At 36.0% G+C, this 24524-nt stretch overlaps 1 protein-coding gene across 2 annotated transcripts in view; it reads left to right on the top strand.

Moving 5' to 3' along the window:
- The window catches only part of LOC107683245 (isoprenoid synthase domain-containing protein-like), a 34187-nt gene extending 12272 nt beyond the window's left edge, over positions 1–21915 (top strand). Inside the window, exons 5-10 of one of the 2 annotated variants that reach the window (XM_016479312.1) lie at positions 566–611; positions 1284–1372; positions 2989–3069; positions 3791–3883; positions 5974–6105; positions 21479–21915. In XM_016479312.1, the coding sequence (XP_016334798.1) occupies positions 566–611; positions 1284–1372; positions 2989–3069; positions 3791–3883; positions 5974–6105; positions 21479–21583 (546 nt within the window). In that variant the 3' untranslated portion in view covers positions 21584–21915. Of the gene's footprint in view, positions 1–565; positions 612–1283; positions 1373–2988; positions 3070–3790; positions 3884–5973; positions 6106–7590; positions 7660–21478 lie in introns of those variants that run through there. The other variant, XM_016479316.1, reaches the window with a different exon arrangement.
- The last annotated feature ends 2609 nt before the right edge of the window (positions 21916–24524 follow it).

Below are 24524 nucleotides of genomic sequence, written 5' to 3'. Positions count from 1 at the left end.
ATACATAGTGGGTCCAGCAGTCTGAGAGCACATTGAAAACATTTCAGTTAATATTTTTTAAACCTGGAAAAACATTTGAGATTTGAAATGAGGTTCTAGATGTCTAGATCTAGAATTTCTAGGTGACAAAGTCCACATTAATCCAGATAAATTTGGAAATGCACCTTTTTCTCTACAATATATTACGGTGTTTTTGTCCAAGAAAAACCAGCTTTCAGATATTGTTTCAGATATATTCACATAAATGTTTGTGTCTTAAATTTGACTAAGCAAAATTTGAGAAATTCATGTCAGTTTTTTTATTTTATTTCTACTTGTAATACTGATAATCTGCTGTAATGGAAAGGTTTGTATTGAATCAGGAAAATGTACAACAGAAGTATATTTACTAGTGGTCTCAGACTTTTGGGCCCCACTGTATGTGTATGTATATTGCAACAAACAGTAAATCATTCCTAACAGTGTTTACAACCACTAAAACTAATATTCAGTCTGTCAATTCAAGCTGTCATTTTTGCACTGTCCTTTAATGTGATGTTTTATAGCCCTTGTTTTCCTTTTGTAGGTAACATACAAGCGAGATCTAGCAGCTGCGGAGGCTATTATTAAAGGTATTGTGTTTAAGTTGTGGAGTAAAGAAATAAATATTTCGCAGGCCACTGATTTGAGTCATTGCTGGGAATACAGTATTGCCATTCACTGTTGTTATTGCAGACTTGATGTTGTTTGATTATACATTTTATCTGGGCAAGTCAAAATAGACAGTTTTCCACAGTCAGATCATTGGGCAAAAACAAACTGTTAGTAACGTGTGTGTAAATATACAAAGAGAGATTGTGAACCACAAAGGCTAACTGCCATTTCAAAATGTCTACATGTTGTCTTTTTATATACAAACAATCTTTTTAAGATAAATTATAAAAATGACTTCTTATGACCTGTAAGGTATGAGTTGACCCAGCAAAGGGCCAGTTCTCTGGTTTGGAAAGAAATCGAAGAATTGGTCAAAACCTTCCATTTTGCCATAAATGTGTGGTGGTTCAGCTCTATGTGCGCATGATTTTAGTAAAGTTTCCATGCACTCATTTACCTTGTTCCTTGAGGAATTTACACATGAAAGATCACACAGGATTTTTATTTTATTTTATTTATTTTTTTATTTTTTATTTTACACATTCTTAAGAGTTGCTTCTCCAAAACTGGTTTACAAACAGGGTTAAATTGCAGTGACTTAGGTTAAATGTACTAATAACTAAGGTTAAATATTGTCATTTTCTCTTCAGAGACCCTTTCGATGTCAGCATGTATCATAGCAGGAGCTGAAGCAGAAGCCACTGAGTTGGCTAAAACGCTTCAGAAAAATCTGAACATGGTATGTTAAAGATGACATCACTCATCTTACAGTTTAGTTAAAATAGCCTTTGCTTAGGAATATGTTGCTGTCTGTCTCCATCTCAACTCCCTTTACCCCAATTTCTTACTCACCCCCTCCAACAACCAAGCTTTCACCTGTCCTGCAACTGTATGAGGACTAACAGATGGTGAGAATGATAACTTAGCCGTACCAATGGATGTACTTGCTGAAATGGATAAGGTGTCTTGTACAAGTGTGACCACCTTCCCATTTATTCCACACTGATTTTTGGAGCCGATCCAGCTCGAATCATGTCTTCACGTTGTAGCTCTTGCTGTAGGAGATCCATCTTCCAGTGCACTGACAAAAAGGAAATATGACGTGTTTTATTCAGACTCCATGCAATGGAAGCCCATCCTCCTTTGTAGCTGTTCCAAGTTCTTCATCAAGCACATGTCCTTCTCTTGATAATGTTGCAAACATGAGAGCACCCAGCGTACCGTACGGCTGATTGGTTCCAGACGTTGCCGCTCCCCCAGGTGCCGGCTGGGGTCAGTTCTCCCGAGCTGTTCCTGCGACTCGAGGGAGATGAAAGAAAAGGAGGAGATTACAGATGAGGAATCAAATTTGTCCCAGTGCCATTTGTAAATCTAATCCCCATTACAGTGTCTCCATTACAGCGAAGGGAAACTCAAAGTTGGGACCATTCCAGGCATGCAGGTGGTACGATTGGCTCTGGGTATGTTTTTTTGGTTATAAAGGACAACAGAGAGTGATAAGATGATCCTTTTAGCGAGATGTAATAATTACACCCATGTATGCTGCAGATAAGAACTGGAATGGGTTGCCGTCTACTTTCATCAAAGGCTCAAGTTCACTAGGGGCAAACACTTTTTGCTTGGAAATGGAGGATTAGAGTCCAAACCCATGCGCCATAAGGTGCGGATATCAAACGTGGCATTTTGTGTATGACTGAGAGCGATATTCACATTCCTCAGCTGTGGGATTTCAAGATAATTTAGTACCGAGAGCATGTAGGTAGTGTATATATCATTTAAAGCAGAAAGATCATTTGTTTGTAAATCTGTGGAAATTAAAGCATTACCAGAATTTTTGTGTGACCCGTAACGTCTAATCAGGACCAAGTGTGTGGCTTGTTTTTTTGGTTTTGGTCATTTTGAAGCACTTATTCTTGCTTCGCCACCATTCAAAAATCCTGTGAACTGCATCTCATGTAGGCTCAACAGCCCAGCCTGGCTCAGATGTCAAAATGATCTTGTAAATCCGCAGCTCGGAGCGAGCTGGTTTTCGTCTAAAGCCGTGGTTGGTTATCTTTCAAGAGTGAATAAGTCCTTGCATGTGTTTCCAATAACCATTTCATATTTCCAGTTTTCTCGTCAAGGTCGAATCCGTGCCAAACACTTCTGTTTATTTCATCTCCGTACAAGATATTCGACAAGGCCAGGGACAGGATATGATTTGATATGAGGGCTATAATATGATTTCATATGCAGAGCATCTGTGGTTGTGTTGCTTTTCATGAAAAGGGATGAATCATTAGATCTTAATAAATACAATTTGTCTGCCGTGATGGTGAGATTGCTTGTTTTATTGAATTTGGGCTCTTTTCTCAGATGGAGACAGACGTCATTCCATGTGCAAAGGAGAGTAATGCGGGGTACCTGTCCAAAACGCGAAACTTCATTCACTTATCTGTATGTCAATGATACATGCATACACAAGTAATTCCATGTTGAAGCCAGCATAAATCAGATTTGACTTTTTAATGCATGTTCCTGGTCTTATTGTGAATGACTCACCTGTCATTTTATTTAAAAGAAAAAACAATTTGTCTTTGTAATATTTAATCAAAATATAACTTGATCTCACTCTGAAACACCTTTACTTTTTTGCTGACATTAATGAGTCAGTCTAGTCTATTGGATAGTGTTAACTAATAGCCAAATGGCTTTTTTGCAAAAACAAAATTTCATCTGGATTCATTCTGGTATTCACACTACCGTTCAAAAGTTTGGGGTCTTTTGAAAGAAGTCTCTTATACTCACCAAGGCTATGTTTATTTGACCAAAAATACAGTACAAACAGTAATATTGTGAAATATTATTCTAATTTAAAAAAGCGGTTTTATAATATATTTTAAAATGTAATTTTATTCCTGTAATGGCAAAGCTGAATTTTCAGCAACCATTACTCCAATCTTCAGTTTCACATGATCCTTCAGAAATCGTTCTGATATGCTGATTTTTTTGTTTGTTGTAAAAATGTAACGTTAAAATATTTCTAATAAATCCCCATAAGAGGTTCTATTTAGTCTGGATAAGTCTTTTAATACTTGTTCTCAGTAGGATATACAGCCATAATTTAGAAATTTTTGCCCCCTCATTAGTTTGGTGTGACATTAATGTCTTTTTTTAGATGACTGGATCAAACTCCTTGGGGGTCCTGGAAATGGTGAAACATTTTGAGGACACTGACCACGCTCGTTTATACCCAGTAGTTATTGTATGGGTAAGTTTCCACACATTGTAATATTTTCAGTGTTTAGTTTAAAATATTTTATATATGTGTTCCTTGAAGTTACTTTAACCTTAGGTTGTTTCTATAGTGCCAAGCATTCAGTGTGAACACACAGAAATGTTTGAGAAAATTTGATTGTGAAAGGAGAGAGTCTAACCTTAAACTCATTATGTTTCCATCAATGTGACATAGAAACACATGATATGCATCAGATCACAGAAGTGCTAAAACTTACTGGTAGTATTTGTGGCATAATGTCGATTGTAAATGTTGACTGTAAGAAAATAATTGGGAAATAACCCAATGTTTTAATAAAGTAACATAATTCTTAATGAAGATGTAGCTGGGAATAATATTACACTAAAATATGATCTTGTCCAGTCCAAACACTTGAGGGCAAATTTCTAATGAGTAAAATCAATGAGCAATTTTTTTTTTTTTTTTTTAAGTACATTTGCTTGTTTGCGGTGTTGGCAGTTGGAAAAACCCTTGATGTTTGGTTTCCTGGTTCTTGTCCAGCATTTGTACCTCAAAACATCTTAGTCTTAATCTCTGGGAATGTCATCACTCTCACCTTGATTCATTTCTTAAATGTGTTTTCGAAAGCATAAAGTCTGCTCCTGCAGTTTTGATGTCTGAATCCAGAGATCCACACCCTAGTGTGGGAATCCAGCCTTCCCAGAATCCATATGTGCTTCCTTTAACATTCCCTCTGAAGGGCTGTTAGATAACCTCTACTCTCCATCATTATGTTTTCACTCGTTTGGATTACCCAGATGCTTTTTTCTTATCACCACCACAGATGTCATGATAACACTGTGTGGCTGTGAGAGCGTGTGATTGCGAGTAAAACCTCAAGCCGTGCTTCAAGATTATTTTATAAAGAGCTGTTCAGAGGTTTGCTTGACTTTATTTACGTTTACATTACATTTGGATCCACTTAAGACTCTTTTACATTTCCTGTCGGTCTTTCAGTTACCTTTTTTGTACTTTGATACTTTATGAAACTACGAAAAAAACTATTAGAGTCAGAGTAAACAGCATTTCCCCCATTTATACTGATGTATGACCTCTGTTAGAAATATGTTTTTCTTCAAGCAGTTTGCAAAATGAGCACAACCTGTTTTATTTGGTACGGATGCATACAAGCCACATCTTCCTGAAATGGTGATGTAAGCGAACGGAAAAAGAAATTGCATTAATTTAATGGATCGGTGAATGCTGGGTCAGTTGCAATGGAAACATTTCGCTAAGAGCTAGTTCTTAACGTTTTGCATAAGAGCTCAACCTGTCCAAACACACAGAGAATGCTGAGTGTTTGTTAAAAAGAGTACTTCAAAATTAATAGGCCTGTCCCACAGCTATATAGTGTATTCAACTGTATATTCTAAGTGTTTTTTAAGAATAGGGAATGTTGAATTGAAATAAGTGCAGGTTATTATGATATTATCAATTCTTATGTGGATGGATGGAGTCACTGCTGATGACTGGATAAGTATTTTAGTGTTTATTAATTCCTGTTGATCAGGAATTTGCCATTTTTATTTTGGCAGTGTTTTTTATATAATTATTTAAGTTTAGTTTTTAAGTTGCAGGTAAACAAAATACTGTATTTCATATTTTTATTAAGTATTTTATTATTTTTTTTAATTATTTATTTCCGTTTATATTTTAAGTTATTATTTAAATAATTGAACAAAGCGTTCACATTTCTCTGTCAGTTAATGGGTACATGAGATGAAGGTAAAAAAAATATATTCTTTTTTTTTTTTGTTATTTTTTAGTTAAACATTTTTATTATTTGTTTAAGTTTAGATTTTAAGTAATATTTTAGTAATTAAACAGCACATTGGCATGTTCACATTTCTCTATTGTCAGTTACTGGTAAAATGAGATGCCAGTAAACATAAAATATTTAATCTTTTTGATACGTTTTATAGATTTATTTTAATTTTACTTTTGCCATCATTATGCTTTTCATAAACTTATGAACTCCGTGCTGTTCCCTCAGTTTGTGAAACCCTGCTATAGATAAGTGGAGATGTTTTTTTTTTACATTTTATTTATTATTTTGTTGATAGGTACAGCTGAACATGACAAAGCAGTCCGTCGACAGCCAAAAGACAGACGAGTTAACAGCCTTCAGGATTCTGGCCTCTGAAGTCATACAGGGAAATGTTCTGCTCTATGGAATTCAGATTGAACACACCAAGGTAATTTTCTCAGTGAGATATCATTATACGTTTTAAAGAGATTGTTCACCTCAAGCTTTGTTTACAAGCTTTATCTGAGCCTGATCTGGCCTGGATAAAAGGTCTAGGAACATCCAAGAGGAACCTTATCTCATTGCTTGGTCAGGAGGTCTAAAACATGTGTCCTATTGAGAATTAATTAAAAATCTTCACTATATATATTAGTCATTGTGGCTCTGGGGGGAAAAATCATGGAGAATGATGTGTGAATTTGCCCTGTCTGGCTGCGGCCCCCATTAAAAATGCTCAGACAGCAGAGGGAAGTGACTGTAATATGTTTGTCGTGATTAAATGCTTATTTTTGTGAGATAGTGGAAGTGCAGATAAAGACCATGCATAGATCACGCTCATAGGTCCTGTAATAATGAGGATAATTCCTCCCAGATGCGCTTATTCATGCTTCACAAAATAGCTGCCAAGACTCGCTTTGTGAATTCTGACCCGTCCAACTACCTTCATGCAGAATGTGATATAAGGTTTTTTCAATTAGAGGTCATGCCTCCTAATTTGGTATTTTATCCAGATCGTTTTTGAGATGCAGTGTAACCGTCAGTGAAGCCGTCAGATGTTTTCAGCTTTTTGGATGAGCCAGCAGTTAAATATATAGACTTTCCATTGCCTAATACTATACCAAATTTATTCCACTGGCATCATTCATGGAGTCAAAATCAGGTTTTGATGATCACCATTGGGAAACTTTAAAAGGCTTAAATCACAAGCAATTTAGTTTTTCTTGATCTTTTAAGATGAAATAGCTTGATGCATTATGAAAAATACAGTAAATACTGATTTTGGTCATACATTTTATCTGAATTTCACCTAAGGTAAAGCACTGTTGCTCATTTCACATGTAAAGTTATGTTTCTTAAAGGCATAAATAGTTCAAATAAATAGTTAAATTCTAAAGGTTAAAGAGAGTGTGGTTTTTGCTCACATTGTAAATGCAGGGTGGAATACAAATATTATATTAAAATAAATGCACGATATGACTGTTAAAATAGATAATATAAATAGGTTTCATAATAAAAATTGTCCGACGATTTGTAAAATGGATTTTAAAATCGATGCTTGTAGAAAATATTGTATTAAAAAACTGTACTTTGACATGTATACCATCAGAAATGGTCATTTCTTTTGTCTGCACTAAAGATGGTGTAGTTAAGGGTAGTTCACGATGACTTGTGGGCGATTTAGTCTTCCAGGATTGTTTGATTAGAATCTTTGGGCTTGTTTTTCCTTGCCAGATGTTTGTACATGTGGAGCACTTAACTTGTGGAGGGTTTGTTGTTTTGAGAACACTGGCATTTAATAAGGATTGGTAAACATCTTCTCATAAATACACATTCAGTCTTCATTCAAAAAAATTGTTTTTTTTATTAAGAACTTTTTTTGCTTTGTCTTAAATCTGCTTCAAGAACTTAACATACCTGTGTTCCATTTGTTCAGTGACAGGTGACTTTTAGGACAGGATTTGACTTCAGTCTTTCAGCACATTTCAGTGAAGCTTGAGACCGAACCTCCATGTTATGGACCTCCAGGTTGTTTAAGTATTTCTCACTAATCGACCTCCACATAGATAGTGAAGAGATGTTTGCGTGATTCATTGTGTGTAAACAATGACAGGCCTTTTTAAACAAATAATTTCAGTCTTTTCACAGTATGTTTGTAATATGCAAAGTTTTCCTTATTAAGTCCAGACTGAGGCAAGCATGACGCTAACAGCCACACAGCAGCTTTGTACTGTAAATGTTATGAAGTAATGCCATGAATAAACTAGCTGGATTGATGGATGGATGGATTGATTGATTGATTGATGCTCACCAAGGCTGCATTTGATCAAGTAAACAGGGATATTGTGAAATATTATTAATAATAATTTCCAGCAAATTTTAATTTTTGGTGAACTATTCTTTTACAGTCAATATTACATCAACCAATTACATGTCTATATCAGTTATTTCAAAGGTCCTTACAGCCTAAAACAGCAAAACCCACAATGTGACTGACCAAGCAAATAAATATAGTAAAAAAAATATTTCCACGTTTTTGCCACAAAATGACATTTAATTATGTATGGAAAGCACATACTCTCTTTCTCCCGCTCTCTCTCTCCCATTCAAACGCACGCACATAGGCCTACTACTGGCACACACGGAAACGTACACGCGCACAGAAACGTGTTGTTAGCGATGCTCTGACGATTTTATCAGTAAAATAGTTTAGCAACTTAAAAGTTGCATGACATTTCTCACTAGCAAGGTAATAACAGCGCTGTTGCTGGAGCAGATTAACTTACTCACTTCGCTATTGACGCTCAGACTCCGGTAATTCACACACGCTTAATCGCGCTCTCTCTCTCTCTCTCTCTCTCTCTCTATCTAATAACTTCATTATTAACTGCATTAGTCTCAAGCCTCCGTTACTAGGTCTAAAATTGTAGTATAAGTGGAAAAATTTACTCCGGTCCATTGAATTATTAGAAAATAATGCACACTTCGCGTCGCATTGTGGCTGCATCACCACCTCGGGTGTGCATTATTTTCTAATAATTCAATGGACCGGAGTCAGTTATTCCTTACTTAAACTGTAGTTTATTCCAGTGATGTGAAAGCTGTATTTTCAGAAATATCCTATATTTTCTAATATCCTGATTTGGTCCTCAAGAAACATTTCTTATTAATATCAATGTTGAAAACAGTTTTGCCACTTAATATTTTTGTGCAAACCATTACACTTTTTTTTCAGGATTCTTCGATGAATCGAATGGCATTTATTTATTATGAAACATAATCTTTTGTAACATTACAAATATATTTACTGTCACTTTTGATCAATTTGATGTGTCCTTGCTGAATAAAAGTATTAATTTCTTTCAAAAGAAAACATTGATCCCAAACTTTTGAACGCTAGGTAGTCTTTATGGTCTGTGTACTTTTGCGTCCATTCCTTTTTCGTTTTTTAACCCAGAAATTAAATACGGAAAATTCAGTTTTTCCTTGATGGTTCAAACACTGATAAATAGAATAGACAGACACAAACTAATTTTCATTATTCAAAATTCATATTTCATTAAAAATCGTAAAAAGGATATAAAGCTTGTTTTTTTAATGGATATAAATGCTAAATTTAATTTATAGCTTTTTTTAGTGTCTCTCAGACATTATAAGCACCCTCTCGCACTACTGACGTAGTTTGCTTTATGAAAACCTTTGCCTTAGATATTTTTATGATCTTGATCATTTTTCATGCCTAAAAACATGTATGAAATACTCATTACATATTTTTTTGCATTTAAATGTATCCAGGTCTGGTTCTATATGGAAGTGCTATAGAGGGAACGAAACGAAATCAAGAGCACCTATAGGCTACTATAAACATACAAACTTGTAATATTAGAATTCACCAAAAGTGATCAAAGATATCAAAATGCTGTAAAAATGAATAATAAGATATACCACATTGTTATATGTTATGTTAACATGTACGGTTCTAATTTCAATTTTGGTACTCAACATAGCATTTAAAAATACAACAACCGTTCTTTTTTAATTTTTTTCATCATGTTTAAAAAAAACAAACAAAAAAAACGAATGGACTTAAAAGTACACAGACCCTTTATAATAACTATTTAACATATGTGTCTTATTGTCAGTAAGGTGATCTGACGGTGTGATAAAGGTAATTTCTGGCCCTGTCAGTGCATGGCCAGTGAGTGACAAGAAGTGTCACAGGATCTCCTTCACACACAGGGCCTGGTGGCCTGTCATGCGCTGAAAAGGCTTGTCACAATGATATATAGCCACTCTAATCCCTCCTGTGAGAGCCCAAGCAGTTTACCCGCCCCTCACTTCCTTCTCCTCAAAGCATCCAGCTGAGGAATCTAAACCTGAGAGGAGATTAGCTGCTCCTTAGAAAAGAGAAAGAGACTCTCTTACCTGCCCAGATCCACTAGTTTTTGAAACTGGATACCTGGTTTAGCCCATATTGAGTTTTACAATACAGTTTTACTGGCACTGAAGCCTTAATAGATGCAGTTTTTAGATGGTTTTTTTTTTGGAGGCTCAATTGCCAAATAATTAGTTACATTTTCTGAAGATGAATGATGTTTTGGGTATCTGCAGGTTTCTATAGGAATCGGTTACAGTGCTGTGATGATTGAGGGACCACAAAAAGGTATCAGATCCTTAAAGGGTTACTCAACCCCAAAATGAAAATTTTGTCATTAATCACTTACCCCCATGTCGTTCCAAACCCGTAAAAGCTTCGTTCGTCTTCGGAACACAATTTTAAGATATTTTGGATGAAAACCGGGAGGCTTGTGACTGTCCCATTGACTGCCAAGTAAATAACACTGTCAAGGCCCAGAAAAGTATGAAAGACATCGCCAAAATAGTCCATCTGCCATCAGTGTTTCAATATGAATTTTATGAAGTGACGAGAATACTTTTTGTACACAAAGAAAACAAAAATAAGTATCCACTGAACGCAAACTGCGTATACTGTTCTACTTGTATGTCAGCCGCACCACGCTGACACATACGATTTCACGTTTACGCTTTGATTTGAACGAAAACATTGAGGGACCACAAAAAGGTATCAGATCCTTAAAGGGTTACTCAACCCCAAAATGAAAATTTTGTCATTAATCACTTACCCCCATGTCGTTCCAAACCCGTAAAAGCTTCGTTCGTCTTCGGAACACAATTTTAAGATATTTTGGATGAAAACCGGGAGGCTTGTGACTGTCCCATTGACTGCCAAGTAAATAACACTGTCAAGGCCCAGAAAAGTATGAAAGACATCGCCAAAATAGTCCATCTGCCATCAGTGTTTCAATATGAATTTTATGAAGTGACGAGAATACTTTTTGTACACAAAGAAAACAAAAATAAGTATCCACTGAACGCAAACTGCGTATACTGTTCTACTTGTATGTCAGCCGCACCACGCTGACACATACGATTTCACATTTACGCTTTGATTTGAACGAAAACAGCGTATCCGTGTGGTGCGGCTGACACAGACAAGTAGAACAGTATACTCAGTTTGCGTTCAGTGATACCCTAAAGCCAGCCAAGATATAGATGAGTTTGTTTTTCGGAGAAATTTTATGTTACATCTGTTGCTCACGAGTGGATCCTCTGCAGTGAATGGGTGCCGTCAGAATGAGAGTCCAAACAGCTGATAAAAACATCACAATAATCTACACGACTCTAGTCCATCAATTAACATCTCGTGAAGTGAAGAAGCTGCATGTTGAAGCAACAGTTTAAAGATAAAATGCCTTAATGATGAATGTTTCCTATAAACACACAGCTTTTCACTTGATGGATAAGAGTCGTATGGATTACTTGTTGTATTGTGATGTTTTTATCAGCTGTTTGGACTCTCATTCTGACGGCACCCATTCACTGCAGAGGATCCACTGGTGAGCAAGAGATATAATGCTAAATTTCTCGAAATCTATTCCAATGAAGAAACAAACTCCTCTACATCTTGGATGACCTGCGGGTAGGGATGTAACGATTAACCGCGAGCCGGTTGAAAATCGATTCAAATATGTGACGATTCAAATCTGTTGAGATGCTAAACAAATCGCGATTCAATTAGGGGTAGGATTTATATGAATGTATGTCTGAGGGGAACTTACTGACTTTAGAAAAGTTAAGTCATTTTTCTTTTCCTCTTGCCTCTGTATAATACATATTAAAGTTCATAAGTGCAGAGCTGCTGTTTACAGCGGAAACCAAGGAAACGCTTTAAGCGCCACCTGCTGGCAGAGAGTGAATCTGCGTCTCATTCTGCTCAGCTTTCATGCAGATATTTTTTATGTATACTTTCACGTGCTATATTAGTATATTATTATAGTGTTATATTTCAATTTCACAAAGAAACATTCAGCATTTTGTCCAAGCAATAATAAGAGGGCACATTTAATTTATAATTTGTCTTAAATCTCATTTTGTGAATCAAATCGAATTGTGAAATCAAAATCATGAATCGAATCGTGAGTTGAGTGAATCGTTACATCCCTACCTGCGGGTGAGTAAATTTTCCGCAAAATTAATTTTTAGGTGAACTATTCCTTTAAACAAACTCACTCATACAGAGATCCTGCATGTTTTCACACATACTCTTGTAATGTGCAGTAAACAGTGCACAGTGACCCCAAAATAATTCTCAAACTGATTTTTGGGAACATTAGCTCACTTGTACTCATGATGCTGTACAAAAGTTGTTGGTTAGTTTCTGTATTTGCTAAATTTGAGGTTTCTATTAATAATTTCTGACCTACAGTAGTTTCTCTTTCCAATGATTTTAGGACATTTTTGGACATTTACGTGACCAAAGTTTTTGTGCATTGCCATGTAATGCCTTGATATTGTGACAAAATTAATTTTGTAGGGTGCCACAAGTTTGTTAAAATTTCCAAAGGGTGCCGCGACTAAAAAAAGGTTGGGAAACACTGCTCTAGATGCATGCTGGCGTGTTATTGTAGACTGTAACCCACTGAATCTGTTTATTTAGCATTGATTTGGCAGATTACATGAGCCATTGATACGCTCAAGATCCTGCATACGCATGCAAACTCTCATAGTGAGACAACATTCCAACCAAGAACATTCGCAAGCAAATTAGATCAGAAATTAGAGGCTGATGCTTACCAGGGCCGACCAAATGGGTTTGTAAACATTCAATCAGTAAAAGGCCACGGTGGTGTGTTCTGCCCCATGCAGCCTGTCCACGGCAGAACACTTGTTTTAGATTTGAGGCGACCACCCACTGTCAGGTATTGAATGTCCACTGTGCAGTAATCTTGTTTTGAGCTCAGAAGTTTTTCAGGATTTAGTATGAGCTTTGTTGGGTTGAATCGTTTGAACTGGTTCACCTCTGACTTGAATCTTTTTAAAAAGTCCTTTTTCTTTTCTTGGTGGTAAGTAGTTGATGAACGCAACCTTTTGAGTGAGCTTTATCTTTCCAACACTGGAAACCATTAACCACACCATATATGTTAAATATACAGTGGTGTCCAGAAGTTTATACCACATATATCCTGTTAGATTTAAAGTCTAATTGTGACCCTGGACCACAAAACCAGTCATAAGTGTCAATTTTTCAAAATTGAGATTTATACATCGTCTGAAAGCTGGATAAATAAGCTTTCCATTGATGTATGGTTTATTAGGATAGGACAATATTTAGCCGAGATGCAACTATTTGAAAATCTGGAATCTGAGGGTGCAAAAAAATGTATGTATTGAGAAAATCGCCTTTAAAGTTGTCCAAATGAAGTTCTTAGCTATGCATATTACTAATCAAAAATTACGTTTTAATATATTTACGGTAGGAAATTTACAAAATATCTTCATGGAACATGATCTTTACTTAATATCCTAATGATTTTTGGCATAAAAAAAATCTTTTGTGGTCCAGGGTCACAATTTAAGCCTGGAATTCAAATCATACCGGATAACTTGTGGAGGTTGTGTTAACAGATGTCAATAAAGCAAATCCTATATTTCTGTTGCACGTCATTCAAAACTTTAGGAAGATAACAAAAACAAGACAAACAAAAATATGTACTGTACAATTATAAAATTGGAGTGGTAAGATTTTTTTAATGTTTTAAACAAGTCTCTTATGCTCACCAAAAATACAGTAAAACAGTAATATTGTGAAATATTGCAATTTTAGACTCTTTTCTATTTTTATATATTTTAAAATATGTACTTCATTCCTGTGATGGCAAAGCTCGATTTTCAGCATCATTACGCCAGTCTTCAGTGTCACATGATACTTCAGAAATCATTCTAATATGCTGATTTGGTGCTTAAGAAACATTTCTTTTATAATTTTCGATGTTGAATACAGTTACGCTGCTTCATATTTCTGTGGAAACCATGATACATTTTTCAGGATTATTTGATTAATAGAAAGCTATATATATAACCCCCAGACTTTATAATACAAAATAGAAAATATTTGAATACATTCTTAAGACTTTGAAATGCTTAAAATTGAGTATGGCACAATTAACATCCAATTAAAGAAAAAAAAAACACATTAAGTTCCTTGTATGAAATACATTATCTGGCTATTTAGGAGTAGTCCATGATGCGAAGAGGGCACATTGTGTCACATGATACTTCAGAAATCATTCTAATATGCTGATTTGGTGCTTAAGAAACATTTCTTTTATAATTTTCGATGTTGAATACAGTTACGCTGCTTCATATTTCTGTGGAAACCATGATACATTTTTCAGGATTATTTGATTAATAGAAAGCTAAAAAAACCCAAGCATTTATTTAAAACAGAAATGTTTACTGTCCTTGCATCCTTGCCATATAAAAGTATTAATTTATTTAAAAACATCTTACTAATCCCAAACGCTTGGGGGCTCATATACACATTAAGTTCCTTGTATGAAATACATTATCTGGCTATTTAGGAGTAGTCCATGATGCGAAGAGGGCACATTTTTTTATTTGTATGTGGGCAGAGGGGTATTTATGTTGCATCTGTATAAACAATGCAGGAGACCTCCATTGGAGGGTGGTTTGTTTTCCGCTAAGCAATTTCGCAGTCTCTCACACTTTCACCTTTATTCTTCTGCAAATGACGACTGTTTAGTCTATGGTAATTCTTGTTTGGACAGCTTGGTAACAAATGCCGACAGTCTTTTGTTTGAGGGAAAGGTGAAATATTTACGTGATAAGGCTTGTTCCTAATGCATCAAGACAAGGTGTGGGCACTTGGTGATGGGTGAGCGTAGAGATGGAAAATAAGGATGTGGAAACTGAAATACTGTTTTGTCGCTAAAGGAAATAACATACATGACCCAGGTTGATCCCTCGCTAGACCTTTCTGTGTATGTCACAATTGTAATGAGGGGAACTCGAGAGGTTTTGTTGTTAACAGCGGATGTTTGGTTTCTGCATGTGGGCCTTGCGGTATCATGATTTCACCATTTTCAACAGATCTGTCAGTGTAAGAAAGCATTGCGGTCTATCATTGTTTAGGAACATATCTGTCGCCAGGTCAAGTACAAACATAGAAATCGCTCCCTCTGACTTGTTGGAAATAGAGCAGTATTCACAGGTATGGAAACAAAAGCACCCTGTATTTTCTTCACCCCGTTCCCGTGAATGTGGTAGGTTACGCCCGAGGCTCTTCTACCAAAAAAAAAGGAAAAGGGAGAGATCCAGAAAGACAGTTCACTGAAGAAACCTGTTTAAGACATGAGAAACTATAGACGCCATTCTCCTTGTAACCGCACAACGGAAACCATTATTACTTTGATTTTCTTTCAGTGTACCTTGACTTGTTTATCTGAGTGGTTCCTAAATTAATATTGGGTAATGCAGTGCTTCAATAGGAATGTGGATGTCTCGTCCAGTTTAAGAGAAGAGATAATGATGCTCAGATCCTTTTAAAATGAGGTGAGACTGAATGAGAATGATGGGGTCGTGTTGAGGACACATTATTGTACGCACAATCCCACAAATCTGTCCTGACAAAGTATTTGTGCTGGTGGTACATTTTGAAAAATCAGTGGACCGAATCATCTTTTGCCTGTTTTCTTCGTAATAAACTGGTAATAGAAGAGATTAACAACTGTCAAGTGTTCCTAAAACTGTAAGCCAGTGTATGATTTTCAATCAAAACTATTTTGACTTTCATTATTAAAGTGACATTTCCTGCACATTAATTTTATTGTACAGAGTTAGTCAATTGCTGGCTTTCTCCTGTTGACATTAGATGGCACTTTCCATGGTGAACTTTGCTTTGTCTTTTTTTTTTTTAAAGCATTAAAGCAAGTGCATGTTTATCAATAACCACGATTATTATATCAAAATTTGATTATTTCTAAATTTATCAGTGAAACTAAATGTTATATTGATTAAAATAAAATAGCAATGTTAATTTACATATGCAACTAAAACTAAAATAATTTATATATATATATATATATATATATATATATATAAGACTGAAAAATGTTAATTTATTGAAAATATGAATGTTAAGCAGCTTTTTTCACTGACTGTTTGTTTAAAGACAGAGTTTCAGGCTCTGCTTTGTACCCTGCTCATGGAATGTTTAAAAACTTAAAATTTAAGATTAAAGATTACATTTTAGATGTATTGTGCCAAAAACTGAAAAACAGAATTGATCCGTTTATTGATTCGTACATTTGCATGGTTGCTGCTGTTTTCCTACCCAAACACCGGCCTACCCAATCAAAAACTCACAGAGAGTCCCTCTTGACCTGCGGTTATTCACTAATCTGGTCTACTATTAAAAATGTCCCTTTGAATACAGTTACAGTTGAGGAAGGTGAACCGCAGAGTTCAGCTCCATATCACATCTCTGAAGTTGACAGTAACTTGGGCTCGATGTCTCTGTCAAGCTCTTTGCCTCTGGCTACTGTCGTATGATTGGCAGTCCGGAGGGACATTCAGGAACTGGCTCTATTATAATTTTCCAAAAGGAATGCACGGTCAGAGTAAGAAATGTAATACCATGTTTTCAAAGAGACCCAGAGTCTGCATGGGTTTAATGACAGAATAAGACAGCAGCGCTAAAGACAGAAACAGAATTACTGTTTAATTAGCATAACCAGTTAATTAGTCTGTCACTTTTGGTCAGCTTTTGGTCCAAAACTTTCACTTTCTGCTGCCTCCTTGTGGTGGACTCCCACAAACTTCCCTTTATATCACAAAGCACTTTACTGCTTAAAAATTATTACTTAAAATTCACTTTGGCTGAAAGTGTCGGTGGTAAAAGTCTAGTACTTGTTGTTTTGATCTGTCTTCAGTGCTGTGACTAAGTATTCTTTCCAGTTCAGCTGGCATTAAAGGTTTTCAAAACCTTCATGAAGGTCATTATAAAGACACACTGGCAGGCCTGTAGTGGAATAAGACTCATTTGCTGCCTGGAAAGAAAAAGACTGAAGGGTGCAAATTGTCATTGTTAATTTCCTAATTGCTGAGGCCCCCTCTTCAAAGAGCCCGTAGGTGCAGGATTTTCAAGGACAGTTAGTGAACGACTCATTGTGTGGTCCGCTGCTGTGCAAGCTTTCATCTTACTACTTTACGAGTCAGTTTTCCTTTGAATTTTAGGGGAAAAAAGTGTGCGAAAAGTGGTTTTGTATAGTTTTAGTAATTGCTGAACAATTCCAGGATATGTAATATACATTGGCACTTACTTTTCTCTTATATTACATGGAAAATGCCCATATAATAATGATTTCACAAACATCTTGGTGTGTTAAAAGGCATCCAAAGCTCCAGTCAAGTGGCTCTCTCGGGGAAGCCAAGGCCAAGTAGAGAGAATTTCATTAGTTCTGCCAATTTCAGGTTAAAATGAGTTTGAATGGCCTTTTTTCATCATTGGAAGAGTTTTCCACTAATGGGACCATCATTAGGGGGAACAAATGGAAGAAAAGAAGGGATTTTACAATGGAAAGAAAGTGGCTACATGTTTGGTGTCCATGATTCTGATTTGATTTGTCTGTTCAAAGATTTTCTTCTTTTCTTTTAAATTACCGTTGTAAGATTACAAACATTCCCTCAATTGTTGTTTTTGTGCTTTCCTTCTTTCTTTCCAGTCACAGAGCTTTCTTGGATAATGTTCTGAATTACCTAATTGATCTATTGTATTTCATTGTCATCAGTATTAAGATTACAAGAGCTATTGGGAGATTAGTGAGGTTCATATGATACAAATATTTTTTATTGTCTATTAAAAGAGCTTTGATCTCTTGGCTTGGGAAGAAAGATTTGTTTTTTTCTGTTGCGCACAGTTAGGAGTGTAGTAAACAGCATCTCGACCTCATCCACTTCCTTTAGGAGAGGTGACTTAGGCTGGCTTGGGGCCACTGTAAATGTTTTATCCATCCCATAAAAGCCTGGAAAAGATACTGGAACTCTTGAAAAATCCCTATAGTCACAAAAGACGAGCTATTACATCTAAGACTTCAAGAAATTAAAATTCCAAGTGTCGAATTTCCTGTTCCATGTGTGCTTTTAAGTGTTGGCCATGACACTGAGATAGAATAGAGCTCATTAGAAAGCTTTCTGCTGTCAGGAATGGAAAAGTGATGTAATATTATGACAAATCATAGTGATTACCTTCAGATTCAATCATTTAACATATCTATATTTAGCATTGTAACCCTTTAAACACAAGGTCTTTTTTCCACAAGTGAAGTGTACCACAATTTTTTTTTACTTTGACCAACTTCCTTGGACCACAGGGACAGGTAATCATCAAAATAAAAAATTTAAGAACATACATTGCGGATATAACATTTTAATGCATATTTTCAACCATTGAATAAGTAACTTAACCCCAGTTTACTCCAGTGTGATGTCCCTAAATTCAGGACCGAATTTACGCATAGGCATTCTAGGCACGTGCCTATGCTTGCTCGTCCAGGGGGGGCCCAAACACACTGAAGAGATACATAATATTTTTGTTATACTATGGGATATCTACAACAGTAAAAGAACCAAAAACCTCAGAAGACATTGAGCAAAATATAACAAACAGTAGGGTAAAATGACAAACTATTTCCATGTCTTCAACCTTTTTTATGTACAGAAATCACGCTTTCTTTCTCCCGTTCTCGCACACGCAGTACAGACGCGCACACACGCAGAGATGCGGACAGAAACTTGTTGTCAGAGCTGCAGCTGCCTCGTGAATTTATCAATAAAATAGTTTCGCATTTCTCAGTAGCGAGGTTCTTGAAGCAGTTCAACTTAAAGATTCGCTATTAGTAGACGCTGCTGCTGAATACTGCTGAGAGACGCACAGACGCAGGTATTCACACACGCTTAATCTCTCTCCCTCTCTCTTTCACTCTCTCTCTCTCTCTCTAATAACTGAGTTAGACTGCATTAATAACTGTGTTAGCCTGCACATCAATGGCTCAAGCCTCTGTTATTAGCTCTAAAATGACGTTTTGGAATTTGCAATGGAAGGGATGGGTGAGGTGCTTAAAAAATTAGCTTGTTCAACACACACAAGATTTCAGGATAGAAACATGTCAAATGTCTTGAAACAAATAATCTGAACAATTGATGTGTGATGTGTGACTCCAGGCCGTTAAAATGATTAGAGAAGAAATAATGCACTCCCGAAGTTATGTGGCCATGTCGCCGCGCCTATTAATGGAATGGTCTCTCAGTTTTCATACAAATTAAGAACTATTCGATTTTTATTGACTGAACGCAAGCGCTTATTGCGATAGAAAACACTGTAATGGTTTCCACTGATTAATAAATATTTTTGTTTGCTTGGGTGGTAATATTAGGCCTATTATATTAATAGGTAAGGGGGGCCCAAAAATTTGTTTTGCCTATGTCACGAAAAGAGGTAAATCAGGCCCTGCCTAAATTAATGCATTATATTTTTACCCACTAGATTTTAATTTAAAATAGATTGAGCTTAGCATTTTTATCCTTTTTATGGATTTGATGGTTTTTATGGACCACAACACACTTTAGAGTAAGATAAATGTTCATTTAGTGTGTTGACTCAAACTCAACAGTAATATTATCTTGTTTTTCCCCACATGTGTCACTGTGATTTTTCAATATGTCATGGCAGCTCAAGTTGTTGATCCGCTGCTTTCTTATTACATGTGAGTCATATTTTGCTACTCATTGGAAACATGAGACTTAGGCAGGCTTAAACCTTTGATCCTCGTTGGTGATCTTCTGTAAAGAAAAGAAAAATGCCCATATATTATTTTGCCAGTAGGACTGTCGTGTCACACCAATAACAAAACAGGCCACATGAGTAATGTTGTCATTAGCTGTGGTCAAGTAGACAAGCTTTTCGTCTTTCTGCGTTTGTAAATATTCCACAAACATATTTTCCGTGAACCCGAGTTTTATATGTGGGTGGCAATCAAGTTGGGGCCATTTGTTCTTCATTTCCTGACTAAACAAATACACGGAGGTCATTCTTCATTTGTTTAGACCTTAGCGTGATATCTGATGATACGTTGATATAGGAATTTGTGCCATAAACGTTCTTGCTATATTTGAGTTGTGTGTGAAATCTGTCTGTGAAGTAGCTGTCATTAGCTGAAGGGTAGGAGGATTTCAGTTGACCGCTTGCAGATGTTTTGGCTCCTTACCCAGAGTTTTGTACCCATAATTAAGTAAGGGAACAGTGACTCTATTACACAATGGAAAAACAGGGAGCCTCCTCTTCGTTTCACTACTTTTTTTTTGTTCTCTTATTTTCTAAATTGCCTCCAAATGAAGATTAAAAAACACTGTACATTGCAGAGCTGCTGAAGCTCAGGAGCCGCTGCAGTACAGCCATTAGTCATGATCTAGGTTTTTTTTTCCCCCTCAAATTTTCTTAATCACTAGATTTTAGTTTATTTCATCCTCCTGCTTACAAATTGAATCCTGAGGAGTTAACTGTGGAAAATATGTGTCATGACACTCAGTTTAATCCATGGATTTGAGAAATTTGGAAGTGAGCGTGGTAGAAAACGGCTACTGTGAAAAACAGAAAAGAGTGACGCATTAAAAAAAGTAATAACAGCTGTGAAAATCATTAAGTTGAAAGCCGATAGATAGATAGATAGATAGATAGATAGACAGACACATACACACACCACAAGTGGCACATTTTAAGTTAAATTGAGTTTTGTTAAGGAATGATTTTTATAAATTATGTTAGAAATGACACATCACTTTTACGTTAATATGAAATATTCCTGAACAGATTTTGATAAAACCGAGATTTAATTGTATTATTTATTCAATAAAATTAATAATAAATAAAATATATATAGCACAATTTAAGATAAATAGATTTTTCTAAATTAATGTGTTAGAAATTACACATAACTTTTAAGGTAATCTGAAACAAACCTGAAAGGAAGTTGTTAAAGAAAACCAAGATTTTGGTCCAACATCAGCTGAAATGTGCAGATCTTCTTTTTCTAATGTAGTTTGTACATCTGAACACAGTCCAGTGAGATGAGAAGACCAGGAGAGTTGTGCAGCAATTAATCACTGATGCAAACACAAATAAAGACTCGGTGGGACGAGGATATTAAGAGAACAGACCCCAAAATCTTAGACAAAAGACATGAAAACAAAACCTGAAACTCTGTGAGCTCAATAATGGGCCTGCTTTTTTTTCTTTCTTGGGCTGCCAAATATCACGGCCAGTAAATTGTCAAGAATGTTACGTCTGCTGATGAGATAACTGGGAAAGAAGCACAGGTCCACTCACATTTGATCTGTTTGTGTATTCAAGTGTGTTTATATGTATGCATGTGTGTGCGTTCCTTCAGGTGCCAGAGCAGTGGGAGAGATCTGTGGAGAGACTCACTCAAATCACTGTCGCTCTCATCAGAGACAGAAACGCTGCTCTCACTGGGCAGCTGCTTCGTGTCTGAAACTAAAGCATGAGGCATGAGAAGATGCGTTTAAGTAGACAACCAGGATGCGGCCTGTGGACTCACAAAGAGAGAAGCATGGAATCTCAAAGGTCAAAGAACATTAGCAATTGAAGGCATTTCAGCATAAACTAAATTACAGACAGTGAGAGTGATGGTGTGGCTAAACAGTCATTGTTTGGATCATTCAAATTGATTGGTTTCATCAGGTAAGATTTCCAGGTAATTAGTTTTAAATCAAAATTGGCCTGGTTTGCCTAGGCTCATGTACACCAGTACACACAAGCACAATCACACAACTCTCCGAATCCTTACATATATTTGTTTGTAAAAGTAAATATTTTTTAATAAAACAAATAAAAAATAACTGTATATCTGTTTTACTTCTAGTTTATCTTTATGGGCTTCATCTCATCATTGAAAACATGGTCTCACATGTACACCATCTCTATATGTAATGAAATGCTGCCATCTTGTGGAGGGGTATGAAAATGTGCTGTTGTGTATCACAGTTGTCAGTTGTATTGGATTTGACATTATAACCTGAAATCCTTTTAGTGAATGTTTCTTTAGTTTAAATCTTAAATCTTTGTAATTTCTAACAGTATTTCTATTCACACAGAGCAGATTATCTGATTCCTTCTTGAAGCTGAAGGATCAAAGAAATCTCTTCTTGAAGAAATTGTTGTGAAGTGATCAATTTTAAGTTTGTTTAAAATGTTTATATACATACACACTACTGTCAGAAAGTTAGTTGTTTTTTTTAATGAAATGTATACTTCTATTCAGCAAGGATTACTTGGATCAAAATGGACAAAGATTACATGATATTTCAAATTCTGTTCTAAACATTCCATTCATCAAAGAATTCTAAAAAGTAAAAAATAATCAAAATTTTCACTTTTCACAAAAATGTTAAGCAGCACACAGTTGACAATAATTTCTTGAGCTGCAAATCAACATATTAGAAGCATTTCTGAAGGATCATGTGACACTGAAGACTATTAAATATATTTAATTTTCCCCCTAAAATTTTTAACAAATATTAATTTCCATATATTAATTTCATCCTTCAAATACTAAACACACTTTTGTCATGAATATGTCTTTTTCAGATGGTGTTAAATTTGCGGTTTCCCTACATAATTCCCCTACATAATGCATATCATGAGCTCTCCAATTTGTTCTGTGGGCCGTCTTTACACCCACTCAACTGGGAAAGCCCTGGTGACCACATTTCATAAATGTAGCAGTTTTTGTAGCTTAACCCCAGTTTAGCATAAACATGATCCCGGACGAGCCCCCAAATTTGCATCTTGACTCTTTATCCTGTGCTCACCGCAGATTGCTAATTGATTATGGCCTTGTGCTTCCTCTCCAGTGAGCGTGTGATAATTGTGGTGGGTTGTTAAAGTGACTTCCTATGTCTGAGTGTTGGCTCAAAGTGAAGGCTTCTACAGGTAGACCAATCAGGAGCTTGTTCTTGCCATTTTAGTTTCCATGGCGTGAATGGCCGACAACCCCAATTTTTTCTAACTTGACATTGTTTAGTCAATCTTAGCATGTCTTGAGTTATTTCTACAATTTTAGTTCTAGTGAAAATATACAACCGCTTTGGTGCTTCATTCATTCAAACAAACAAAGTTTCTGTCACCTTCTCGTTTAAGCAAACTCAATTTTTTTAGCTGTTTAATTCGTTCCTAATTTCTGCACATGTGAAGGTGAGTGCGTTGGATTTTTGGCTGCCAGTGGGGTACCAAGAGCAGATCTCTGTTTGAAGTCTGAGGTTTTGACTGAGATGGATTAACCTTTCAGATGTTCAGCAACATGTCATGGGCATTTCTGGAAAGACTTAAGATGGAACAAGAGTGAGAGGATCAGGTTTATACTTTATCCTTCTGACTATGATTACATGGACAAAGGGGAATTGACCATATCAGTATTTTTGGATGATGTCCATAGCAAGGTCAATTACACAAACACTACCATTCAAAGGTTTGGGGTCGGTGAGATTTTTTTAGTTTGTTTTTCAAAGAAATCTCTAATGTTAACAAAGGCTGCATTTATTTAAATAAAAATATAGTAAAAAGGTAATATTATGAAATATTATTACTATTTAAAGGGGTCATCGGATGCTAAATTCTCTTTAATGTAGGCTATTTGCCCTGATTCGATCCGTTTACCTGGGAAATTTATCTAACGTTATATTTATATTATTTTGTCATCATCATTTTGTTTTAAGGAGTTAAAAATGGCCCTTATGAACCTTGATTTACACATTCCATCACATTATTTTGACAGTTAAAGTTTTGGGCGGGTTTTTGTGAGCTTTTGGGCTGGAAATTGACCATCCAATCTGGCAACACTGGTGCTTGTTGCCATTGTGTCGACAGGTGCGGGGGAAGACAAGAATGTGTCCGATTAAGCGATTGAGGTGTTTTGTTGTTGGATGTAATAATGAATAAAGCAGTCGTCATTTACTCCCGACATCTCAGCCGCTGAAGAAGCAGAGGATTAATGTTTCTTTCGTTTTTGAAGGGAATGCGCCGATCCCGATCTACCTAAATGCGTCTATGTTTGCGCGAATCATTCGTGATCCAGCTTCATCTACAGAAGAAGTGAGTATTAAGAGTTTTTTAAGAATCTTTGCAAATCGCCTTTCCTAATAATGTGCTAGTTAGCCAGTTTCGCACTGAAGTTTACAGTCTGCTCGTCACCCCACGGAAGAGAGGGGCGTGGTCAGCAGAGCTCATTAGCATTTAAAGCGACATGGACTAAAAAACAGCTTGCTGAAAACAGAGCTGATTTTGACAGGGTAAAAAAGGGTGTTTTTTACACTACCATTCAGAAATTTTAACCAAAGTATGTTATAGACTTTTCATTAAGACCCTAAAGAATCATATCAACTTGTGGAAAATGGGCATCCGATGACCCCTTTAAA

The sequence above is a fragment of the Sinocyclocheilus anshuiensis genome, unplaced genomic scaffold (genome assembly GCF_001515605.1).
Source record: "Sinocyclocheilus anshuiensis isolate Anshui unplaced genomic scaffold, SAMN03320099.WGS_v1.1 scaffold1170, whole genome shotgun sequence".
Lineage (NCBI taxonomy): Eukaryota > Metazoa > Chordata > Actinopteri > Cypriniformes > Cyprinidae > Sinocyclocheilus > Sinocyclocheilus anshuiensis.
The sequence above is the reverse complement of the archived record's forward strand: the minus strand, read 5'-3'. Positions and strand labels throughout refer to the sequence as shown.